This window comes from Petaurus breviceps, unplaced genomic scaffold, assembly GCF_028583685.1.
Source record: "Petaurus breviceps papuanus isolate PSGF00001 unplaced genomic scaffold, PetGlider_PUasm1.0 90750, whole genome shotgun sequence".
Lineage (NCBI taxonomy): Eukaryota > Metazoa > Chordata > Mammalia > Diprotodontia > Petauridae > Petaurus > Petaurus breviceps.
The window spans coordinates 3,670,370-3,682,666 of record NW_027187335.1 but is presented as its reverse complement, the minus strand read 5'-3'; the positions used below and the strand labels follow the sequence as shown (position 1 = coordinate 3,682,666).

General features: G+C 38.0%; 1 protein-coding gene across 3 annotated transcripts in view; it reads left to right on the top strand.

Moving 5' to 3' along the window:
* PCTP (phosphatidylcholine transfer protein) overlaps positions 1-12,297 on the top strand; it is a 53,693-nt gene that overhangs the window by 21,957 nt on the left and 19,439 nt on the right. For 2 of the 3 annotated variants that reach the window (XR_011164328.1, XM_069067460.1), the window contains exon 2: positions 5,821-5,938. Coding sequence is in view for 2 of the 3 variants with exons in the window: in XM_069067460.1 (XP_068923561.1) it covers positions 5,821-5,938 (118 nt within the window). In the remaining variant the exon portion in view is untranslated. Of the gene's footprint in view, positions 1-5,820; positions 5,939-8,693; positions 8,866-12,297 lie in introns of those variants that run through there. The other variant, XM_069067461.1, reaches the window with a different exon arrangement.

The window sequence follows — 12,297 nt, the reverse complement described above, 5'->3', positions numbered from 1 at the left end:
GTGTGTGTGTGTGTGTGTGTGTGTGTGTGTGTGTGTGTGTGTGTGTGTGATGGTGGGGAATGATCAGTGCCCCACTGGTTGGGAACCACTGCTCTAAAAAGAGGTTTTCTCTGACTTAGTAGTGGTATAATTGAAACTCTTGTGGACTCTTTATATCCATTGATACTTGTGTATGTTTATCTATATCATCTATAATATCAATATTGGTATTGATATAGACTTACATATTTGTATATAAATATAAACACAAACATACTATTGATCTATCTACATGCACACACACAAACACACACACATCTAAGAATTCTTAAATCTTTTTCCTGCACATATATCTGTCTCTTGATTGTATTTTGAATTCTGATAAGCAGAGACTGTGTCTTCAGAAGTAGCATGGCAGACAAATTAGAGAGCTAGATTTGCAATCTGGAAGCTCTGAGCTCAAATCCTACCAAAGACACTAACCAACTACAGGTCCTTGGTCCAGTTTCTTAACCTTTCAGAACCTCTGTTTCCTCATATATCAAGTGGCAATAATAATAATACCTACTTCACAGGGTTTTGGTGAGGGTTAAACAAAATAATTCACATAAAGTGCTTTGCAAAACTAATTTTTTTTTAAAATCAGACCCATGATTTTATTCATGTGGGGAACTCTCAATCAATCAATAAATCAACCAACAAATATTTATTAAATGCCTATGTTCCAAGCAGTGTGCTGGGCACTAAATTTTACAGACAAAATGAAGGAAACAAGTCCTATTCCCAATAAGTTTACATTCTAACTGGCAAGCTAATAGATATTTCCTCTATCAATAGAGATCACCACCTTCTCTCTCTTTTTTTTCTTTTTGGAGGGGGGAAGGAAGGGCAATTGGGGTTAAAGTGAATTGCCCAAGGTCACACGGCTAGTGAGTGTTAATGTCTGAGGTTGTATTTGAACTCAAATCCTCCTGACTCCAGGGCTAGTGCTCTATTCACTGTGCCATCTAGCTACCCCAGCACCTTCCCTTTAACTTATATTTGAGGGAGGGTATACCCTAGATTCATGGAGATGTTCTTTCTTTTAAAAAATTTTTTTAAATTAAAAAATTCTTAATTTTTTAAAATCTTTTTTTATTTTAGACTTAAATACTAAAACTTAGAATCATAATAAGAAAGGTAAAAGAAATATTATAAACTTATATATTAAACTTAAATATAAAATAAGAGGTAGAGTCAAGATGGCGGAGTAGAAGCACGACCTCCGAGCATCTCCAGCTTTCACCTTCCCCAATTAATGTAAAAAGGGGACTCTGAACAAACTGTGGAGTTGCAGAACCCACAAAATGACACAGAGAAGCTAACCTCCTGCTGAGGACAGCCCAGCAGGCTGACAGGAATTGACCAGCACAGCGCTTTGGGTGCTGAGCCCAGCCCTACACCGAGGTTTTAACCCCAGGGCAGGCCTGACCAGCCACTGACCGGAGGGACTCCACATCAGCTGCAGCTATGGCCGTTTCCAGAATTATCAACACATAGATGCAAAGGACAAAGTGAGAGGTCAGTGCAGTCTGGACTTTGGGACCCAGTAAGTGGGAGTGTGTGGCTTTTGCCCCTGGGGAAAGAAGCCACTGAGACACCCTCACAGCCAGCCAGCACCATGTGGCAACTTCAGCTCCTGGCCTGCAGAATGTAGGGGGACCAAGCGACCAGTCTGAGGGGTAATTGCTCTTGCTTTAACCTGCTTGGATCTGGATTGCAGTCTAGGGTGTTGATCCTGGGGCATGTGCCCAGCTTTCCAGAGCATGTGGAGACCTCAGAGAGGGCACCCATATAATACCTCTGGCAGCTGAGAAAACTCCAGCATTTGGGACGAAAGCTGCCCTGTCTGGTGGCAGAGTCCTACTGTGGCAAAAAGCCCAGGGGTCAAGTGACTGAGGGGTAACATGACCAGGCAAAGGAAACAAAGCAGACAGAAGGTTCCAACATTAGACTCCTATTTTGGGGACAAAAAGGAGCAAAGCATGGAACAGGAGGAAGACAGTGAAGTCAGAACTCCTGCACCAAAAGCTTCAAAGGAAAATACAAGCTGGTTACAGGCCATAGAGGACCTTAAGAAGCAGATAAGAGAAGTGGAGGAAAAATTGGGAAGAGAAATGAGAACAATGCAAGAAAATTATGAAATGAGAGTCAACAGCCTGACTGAGGAAAATCATACCTTAGAAAATAGACTAACTCAAATGGCAAAAGAGGCTCAAAAAGGCAATGAGGAGAAGAATGCCTTAAAAAGCCAAATTTGCCAGATGGAAAAAGAATCTTAAAAGCTCAATGAGGAGAATCATTGCTTCAGAATTAGATTGGAGCAAATGGAAGCTAATGACTTTATGAGAAATCAAGATGCTGTTAAACAGATGCAAACAAATGAAAGAATAGAAGGCAATGTGAAATATCTCATTGGAAAAACCACTGACCTGGAAAATAGATCCAGGAGAGATAAATTAAAAATTATTGGACTACCTGAAAGCCATGATCAAAGTAAGAACCTAGAAATCATCCTCCAGGAAGTTCTCAAGGAAAACTGCCCAGTTTGAAAGAATCCACCAATCACCTCCAGAAAAAGATCCTAAAAAGAAAACTCCTAGGAATATTATAGCCAGGTTCTGGAATTCCCAGATTAAGGAGAGAATATTACAAACAGCCAGGAAGAAACAATTTGAATATTGTGGAAACACAATCAGGATAACCCAGGATCTGGCAGCTTCTACACTGAGGAATCAAAGGGCTTGGAATATGATATTCCGGAGGGCAAACCAAGAATCACCTACCCAGAAAAACTGAGTATCATGTTTTAGGGGAAAATATGGTCATTCAGTGGAATAGAGGACTTTCAAGCATTCTTGCTGAAAAAAACAGAGTTGAGTAGAAAATTTGACATTCAGATACAAGAAGCAAGAGAAGCATGAGAAGGTAAACAAGGAAAAGTAATCATAAGGAACTTATCAAAGTTGAACTATTAACATTCCTACATGGAAAAACAATTGTAACAGAGAAACTTTTCTCAGTATGAAAATAGTTGAAGGGAATAGAAATATATATTTGTCTATATATGAGGCTATATGGGCTAATGAATACATATGTGAATGTGTATATGTATGTTTACAGGTATACATAGATAGAGGGCACAGGAACAATTTAACAGGAAGGGATGATACTTAAAAGCTGAAATTAAGAGGTGAGAGAGGAATATAATAAGAGGAGATGGGGAGAGACAGAATGGGGTAAACTATCTCATAAAGAAGAGGCAAGGGAAATTGGTTACAATGAAGGGAAAGAATAGGAAGGCAAAAGGGAATGGGTCAACCTTATTCTCATTGAATTTGGCTTGGAGAGGGAATGAAATACACACTAAATAGGGTATCTCACCCTATAGGAGAGTAGGGGGGAAGGGGATTAGAGGGGGGATGATGAAAGGGAGGGCAGGCTTGGGGGAGGGAAGTTGGAAGCACCCAGTTTTGAAAAGGGACAGGATCAAAGCAGAGAATAGAACAAGTGGGTGGTGGGATAGGAGGGAGGGAAATACAGTCAGTCTTTTACAATATATCTACTATGCTATTGTTTTGCATTAGCTACACATGTACAACCTATACTGAACTCCTTATCTTCCCAGTAAGGGTGGGTGACAAGGGAGGAAGGGAATGAATCTTTAATTCAAAGTTTTAAAATCAAACCATTATTAATACTATTTTACATGTAATTGGGAAATAAGATATACAGGCACTGGGGCATAGAGATGCACCATGCCCTACTGGAAAAGTCAAAAGGGGAGTGGGTGAAAATATGGGAGAGAGCAGATTGGAGGAGGGGATATCCTGTGGGATTGCTATTTTGGGGTGGTGGGTAGGGGAAAAATGGGGAGAAAATTTGTAATTCAAACTCTGGTGGAAATGAATGATGTAAATCAGAAGTTAATAATGCATTTGAAAAATGGAAAAAAATATAAAATAAAAAAAATTTCACATGAATAGCAGAACATAAGAGAGGATTCAAAATACATAGTACTAAATTTCCATTTTTAGAAAGCCTATATAATAAGATGTTCTCTAGCTACTATTCTTACTATTCTGTTTCTAGAAATTCATGTTTATTAGAGCTAATTATATCTTCTTAACTATTGAAGGTGAATGCATTCATATATATGTACATATATATTGCTATAATTTTATATGTAAAGACCCAAAAAGTACCCTGACCCTAGCAGAGACATTACCTTACATGATATAACCTGTTATTGCAAGTTTGGGAAGATAGTTCAGAGTATGGGTGCTATATATGGATGTAAGGCCTATTGTAATAATTCTGAGATCCCATAGGGGTCCACAATCTACAGACTGAGAATCACTGCACTAGTCTAAACTATCTTTCATTTAAAAAGAAAATAATGAAGCTGTGACTCCAAGAAGGGAATTGACTTGCCCTAGGCTCCAAAGCTATGTTATTAATCTAGGTCTTCTGCCTCCCACTCTTTTGTTCTTTCTAGTACATTACCCTGCCTTCTTATTGAAGGAGTTCAATTACACTGTACAATTACTACCTCATCCAGTAAATGTCAGCATCTACAAACAACATGACCTACTAGTATGTACCTTTGCATGGGGATTAGGTTTCTATATGTTAGAAGTGTAAACCCATGAGGATGTCAGCAAGGGAAAGATTGGGAAATATAGGATATTGAATAGAAAGTATAATATGCTGTACAACTGACTCAGGACTAGGACATTGATGGATACAGCCCATAAAACACCATGGCTAAATATAGGAATCCTGAAGACTCTTTTTTTTTTTTCAGGGTAGCTAGGTAGTAGTAGACAGAGCTTTGGAATTGGAGTCAGGAAGCCCTGACTTCAAATCTGGCTTTAGGCATAGCTGTGTGATCCTGGGCAAGTCACTTAACCTTTGTTTGCCTTGGCTTCTTCAGGTGTAAAATGAGGATAATAATAGCACCTATCTAACAGGGTCGTTGTGAGGATTAAATGAATTTATATCTGTAAAATGTTTTAGTGAAGTGCCTGGAACATAGTAATTGCTAAATAAATGCTAGCTTTTTCTCCCCACCTTATATTATAATGTCTTTTATGGGAGGGACTATCTTTTGCCTCCCTTTGAATCCCCAGCACTTAGCATGATGCCTGGCACATAGTAGGCACTTAATGCTTATTGATTGATTTATTGATTGTTGCCCTAAAGGACACAAAATATGGATACTCTAAGCTCTCTAAATAACAAAACTAGTTTGAGTAATTTGAAACCAATATTTTGAACTTCAGTGCCAAAGAATACAGCTAGAAGTCCAGAAAATTTGATGTAGAATGGAGTTAAGTAAAATAAATTGGTGGTCTCATTTGCTTCACTTTTGCATGTAATTAGTTTCCTTCTAGTTGCTTCCTATCTACTTAGAAGGCTATTTAATTGGTTTGGGAAACTTCATACCCTTTCCCCCACCCTCCCACCCCCTTGAATCCCTATTTCACCTAGGCTGGATGTTCTGTGGCCATTTATAGGCCTTGTCCCACTGCTCATTGGCATGGAGCATTTGATCTGATCTGTTTCTGAAAATTTGCCCCTCCGCAGTAGCAACATTCTCTCCCAGGCACTGCTTTTGGGGGACTTACCATAATGGCCTTAGTTTGGACACCAGATTGACACTGTAATTCAGAACTTCTGAACTCAAGGGAACCATCAGCCTCAACCTCCCTAGTAACAGGGATCGCAGTTGTGTGGCACCATATTTGGTAGGAAGCATTTTGATAGTGGTAGTCTGCTCATTTATTTTTTTTTTAACAGCAAACTGGACTTTATGAGTATAAAGCCTTTGGTGATTTCAAGAATTGCCCTCCAGCCTTGTGTGCAGATGTCTATATGGACTTAGAATATAGAAAGCAATGGGATTCATATGTTAAAGGTGAGTGGAGTATTCAGTTTACTTTAAAACTGCTTCCCCAAATAGTTGACTTTCAATTAACCAGGCCAATGGAAGCAAGCTTTTCTGTACCTACATAAATACAATGGCAGATAAATCCAAGAACAATTTATGTTTGCTTAGGGAATACAGTATATTTGATTTTTGAGCGGTGAGGTATAGCTGTAAATTTATCTTTGTTTGGCTCAAATTTATTTGAAAAAAAAAAAGAGTATGTCTTCTTTGAGGGCATGCTGGTTATTAAGGGATGAGAAGGGAGAAGACAGAAGGGACATGGAGTTAGGGCAGGAACAGAAACATCCCATGCTGTATCTTGGATTCCTTTTGAGGACTTGTAAAGTTAATTCAATTCTATAAACATTTTTGAGCACCTACTACCTGCAAGGTGTTTTATTTGGTACTGGAAATTAAGAGACAAAAGAAAATAGAAAAAGTTCCCACATTCATAGCATCTCTTCTCCTTTCTCTTTTTTTTTTCCTTTCCTTTCCTTTCCCTTCCCCTTCCTTTCCTGTCCTTCTTAGAAATTATGGATAAAGGATTGCTTTTGTATAAAAATTGGATTAAATTTGAGGGCCTTTGGGTAGCTTCCTGTGTAAAGTAAAGTCATAGTGAAGCTTCCTGTAAACTAAGTAAGTTTCCCTCTGATTCATACTCCCCAAATCTGGATTTTCATGTGGCAAGTTTGCTAAAGAGGCAGGGCACAATTGTACACTGACCATATTCCTGACCCAGGGATTTTGCTTGATCCCATTTGCTTGGTGTTGGCCCCAGGGTGAGTGTTGTATTATTTAGTAATTGTGTAGGTGTTTCTTTCCTAACAATTGAAGAATCAAAGGCATGAAGGATTCTATGAAGATTTGGTATGGCCCTCCTTCTATAGTTGTGTATTTCCAAATATTGCAAGGTTTAAAAGTATGATCTTGTTCCATGATTCAGGTTGTAAGAGTCACTGTGAGATGGGGTAACAGTTTTGAAACACCTTAAGGCATTGGATCAGATAAACTCATTTGCTATTAGCTCCGAAACCACATCATTTCATCCTAAATCATAATAGATTATTTAGAACTATTAAAACATTTTTTACCTCAAATTCTTGAACTGGGGATGATGAACCGAAAGGTGCCATTCATTAGATCTCTATTTAAGACTTGCATGTTGTTTTCTCCTCTCCTCTTTGCTCATCTCATCTCTCTCTCTTCCTCCCCCCCCCCCTTTTACACATGTGTGTTTTACATGCAGACACATTTGGAAAAGAAAAAATAGATAAGAAACCACTAGACATAGCACTAAATTGGAGTCAGGAGAACTTGGACTCAAATCCCACGTCAGATACTATGTAAGCCTAGGCAAGTATTTTTGTGCCTCAGTTTTGTGCCTCAGGATTGGACTGGATGACCTTTCTAGAATAACTTTAAGCTCCTTTCCAGACCTATTTCAACAAACAAACAAACATTTATCAACAAATACTTGCTATGTGTCTTTCTTTGTGCTAAGTGCTACAGATCCCTTAGAGTTCTAAATCTATGGTCCCGTGATTTTAAGAAGTTAATTTGATGGATCTGTGATGTCATTGAGTTGGGTACTCCCTCCATCAGAGCTCATTATACCTTACTCAGTCCCTCTCATCCAGAATGACCCTTGCCCATGTCCTTCTACATATTTTCCATAGAGTATATAGGCTATATAATGGAGGCTTTAATTATTTTTTACAAAGCAACATAGCCCTGGGTGTCTATCTCTTTTCTTTCATTCTTCCTGAATAGCTATCCTTTTTCCTTTTCTGCTCAGCATCTTTGATGAAACCTGTTCTATAAGTCAATGTTGGAAATAAATTGCATTCCACATGTATTAACCATCCCTGTATTCCATGCTCACTGGGTCACCTGCAATTTCAATCCTTTTCTATTTTATTGTGTTTTTTTTTTTTTATAAATCCAACTCTTAGTTTCATTTATTAGTTCAATTTTTAAACTTATTTTTATTTTTAGGACTTACAAATTGTTGTTTAATTGAGGATTTTTCAAGTTTTTTTTAGTTGTATGCCCAATTAATTGATTTGCTCTTTCTCTATTTTATTGATGTAAGTATTTAGAAATATAAATTTTCCCCTAAGTACTGCTTTGGCTGCATCCCACAAATTTTTGTATGTTCTCTCATTATTATTATTCTCTTTAATGAAATTATTGTTTCTATGATTTGTTCTTTGACCCACTCATTCTTTAGTATTAGACTATTTAGTTTTCAATGAATTTTAAATCTATACTTCAAAGGCCCTTTATTGAATTTATTTTTTATTGCATTATGATCTGAAAAGTATATATTTAATATTTCTGCTTTTCTGCATTTATTTGTAAGGTTTTAAAACCCTAATGCACAATTAGTTTTTGTGCAGGTGTCATGTGCAACTGAGAAAAAGGTGTTTTCTTTCCTATTTCTATTTAATTTTCTCCAAAAAATTCTATCATAAATGGCTTTTCTAAAATTCTATTTTAATTTTTAAATTTTTTGTTTAGATTTATTTAGTACTGAGAGAGGAAAGTTGAGGTCCCCCACTAGTATAGTTTTATTATTTCCTTCTGTAACTCAATTAACTTTTTCTTTAAGAATTGGATGCTATGCTATTTGGTGCATATATATTTGTTATTGATATTACTTCATTGCCTATGGTACCTGGTAGCAAAATGTAGTTTTAATGCTTATCTCTTTTAATTAGATCTATTTTTTTCTTTGTCTGAGGTCATGATTGTTACACCTGCCTTTTTGGACTCAGCTGAAGTGAAGTTGATTCTGCTCCAGCCCCTTATTATTACTCTGTGTGTGTTTTTCTGTTTCAAGTGTGTTTCTTATAAACAACATATTGCTGCATTCTGGTTTCTAATCCATTCTGCTATATATTTCCATTTTATAGGTGAGTTCAACCTATTCACATTTGCAGTTATGATTACTATGTATTTCCTTCCATCTTATCCCTTCCCCCCAAGGTAATTGTCTCCTCCCTCCCCCCAGTATTTCTGTCTCTCTCTCTCTCTCTTTCTTTTTCTCTCTTTTTACCCTGTCCTTCCTCAAAAGTCTGTTTTGCTTCTGACATCCCTTAGTCTGTTTTCCCTTCTATCACCCCCTCCCATTTTCTTATCCCCTTTCACTCCTAGTTCTCTGTTGGGGAAGATGAATTTCTCTATCCAACTGAGTGTGTAGTTATTCCGTCTTTGAACCAATTGCTGCCTGTACTACACCATTTTGACTCTATTTCCACTTACTTAAAATTTTTTTTTAAGTATGACTTTTTTATTTAGGCAAAGACTGTCCTTTTTCCATCTTTAAAACCTATCTCAAACGAGTAATTAATCAACAAGTATTTATTAAACATATTTGATCTACTAGACAGTATGTTAAGTGCTGGAGATACAAAGACAAAATCTGAAAACAGATACTGTTCACAAAGGAACTTACATTGTAACAGAAGAAACAAAACGTGCAGGTATGCAGTAATTTTATATGATGTATACAAAGTAGATACAAGGTTATTTTACAAGGAAAGGTAGGAGCCTCACCAAGGACCTCAAAAGACCTCCTTTAGAAGCTGGTGCTTGAGCTAAGCTGTAAAAAAAGCCTGGGATTCTAAGAGGCATCTTTGAGAGGGAAGAGGATTTCAGGCACAGGTGACAGTCAGGCAAAGATATGAAGACAGAACATACACACACTCACGTATATACACACACACACAACACCTAACATATCCATACAGACACATACATGTGCACATGCATACACACATGTGTATGCACACGTGTACATGTACACATGTGTATGCACACACAGTCATATATCTAAAATTTTGTGTGTCCATCCATACATAAATGCACATGTATATTCGTGTATATATGTATATGTGTGTATACATACATACACACAGAACGGAGGCCAATAAGATTGGATCATAAAATACTTGGAGGGTAATAATGTGTTAAAAGTTTAGAAAGGTAAGGATAGTTCAGGTTGTCAAAGGCTTTAAATGCCAAAATGAGAAATTTAAATTTGATCCAGGAAGTCACTGGAGTTTATTGAGCAGGAGAGTGACATGATTAGATCAGAAATTTAGGAAGGTGGCTTTAGTAGTAGTGTGGAAGATAGATTAGAGGAAGGAAAGACAAGGCAGGGAGACCAAGTAGGATGCTATTGCAATAATCTACGCAGGAGGTGATGAAGAACTGGAGTGGTGCCTGTGCAAGGCGAGAGAAGGGTATGTTTGCAGGAGATGTAGTAGAGATATAAGTGATAAAATTTTGGCAAGTGATTGAACATGTGGGATGAAAAAATGTGGGGAATCAAGGATGTTGCCAAGGTTGCGAACCTTGCGTCTCTTAAAGTTTGATGTTACCCTCAACAGTAATGGGGACATTTAGAAGAGGGGAAAGTTTCTCTGATCAATGTGATGGCCAACCATAATTCCAGAGGAGTCATGATGAAACATATTACCCACTTCCTGAAAGAGAGGTGATAGATTCTGGGTGAGATTGAGACCTGTTTGGACATGACCAATGTGGGAATTTGTTTTGCTTGACCATACATGTTTGCAACAGAGGTTAAGTTTTTATTTCCTTCTCAAGGAAGGAGAAAAGGCAGATTTTAATTGATTGAAAGAAATAAAATTTAATTATAAAGAAAAAGGAAGGTTTAAGGGAAGAAAATCATGACTTCTGTTTTGGGTAGATTGCATTTGAGATGTCTATGGGATATTTATTGTGAAAATTCATGACTTCAAACTAGAATTTAAGAGAGAGGTTAAGGCAAAATATGTGGGAATCATCTCCATAGAAATGATAATTGAACCCATGGGAGTTGATGAAATAACCAAGGAAGGGATTAAGGACAGAATCTTGGAGTAGAGCCACAGTTGGTGAGCATAATATGAGTGGAGAACCAGCAAAGGAGCTTGAGAAGGAACAACCAGAAATAGGTAGGAAGAGAACCAGGAGAGAGAAGCATCCTAAAACCCAGAAAGGAGAGTGCGTTTAGAAGGGTAAGGTAATCAACAATATCAAGTGCATCAGAGAGTTCAAAAAGGATGAGGACAGAAATAGATTAGCAAATAGATTGGAACCAGGGGTGGGGAACCTGCAGCTTTGAGGCCACATGTGGCCTTCTAGGTCTTTGGAGGTGGCATTTTGACTGAGTCCAAATTTTACAGAACAAATCCTTGTATTAAGGGGGTTTGTTCTGTGAAATTTGGATTCAGTCAAAGGGCCACGCTTGAGGACCTAGAGGGTCACACTAGACCTTGAAGTCATAGGTTCCCCACCCTTGGATTAGGCAATAAAGAGATGGCTGCTAACTTTTGAGAGAATCAATTCCATTGAATAAAAAAGATCAGAAGCAGAGTGCAGAGGATTTAGAAGAGAATGAGATAAGTGGAGACACTGAATGTAGGTGACTTTTCCAAGAAGTTTAGCTGAGAAAGTAACAAGAAAAAGGTTAATAGTTAATGGGGCTGGAAAGATCTAGTGAGGATATTTTTTTTTCTTAGGATGGGTATGTTTGTAGGTAGCAGGAAAAGAACTAGCAGATAGAGCCTGGAGATTATTGAGTGAGTGGGATAATAATTGGAGGAGTAATCTACTGGAGAAGATGAGAGGGGAGGATCAAGGATTCATATGGAGGAGTCAGACTCAGCAAGGAGAAGGGCCAATTCTTTATCAGAAACTGGAGTAAAGGGAAAAGTAGAATGAGATGATTGATGTCAGATAAATGTGAAATGAGAGGAAGTGCAGTGGAAACTCACTGCATCATTCCATTCATTTTCTTAGTGAAACATGAGATAAGGCCCTTAACTGAGAGTGGGTGGAGGAGGCTTGAAGAGAGAAGTTTCAGAACAGTTGTTGGGAATGAGTGGTATAGAGAATCCCTTAGGATGATTACCTTAATTCAGAGGAATAAAAGGATTGCCTGCTGGAGTGAGGGTTAATTAAGTGACTTGGCTGAGTCTCAGTGGGTGACAAGGAGTAGTATAATAATATAGTACAGTAGTATGTTTGAATCCTGGCATCTTGACTCTAAATCCAGATTCCTCCATACCACTCTGCCTTCAACATGTGCACAAAAACATAGCCAACAATACCAGATAAGGATATGGCAGAGAAGATACATGGGATCACAGATTGAGAGCTGGTGGGGAACTTTGAGCTTGTCCAGTTTGCATTATACATAAGAAGACTGAGGCCGAGAAAGGTGACCCGTAGTAAGGAGTAGAGGAAGGAATCTGGCCCAATTCTTCTGAATGAAAAGCCCTTTGGGAGATAGCTCTGCAGGTGGAACAAGTCACCAAAGGGCATTAAGTGACTAT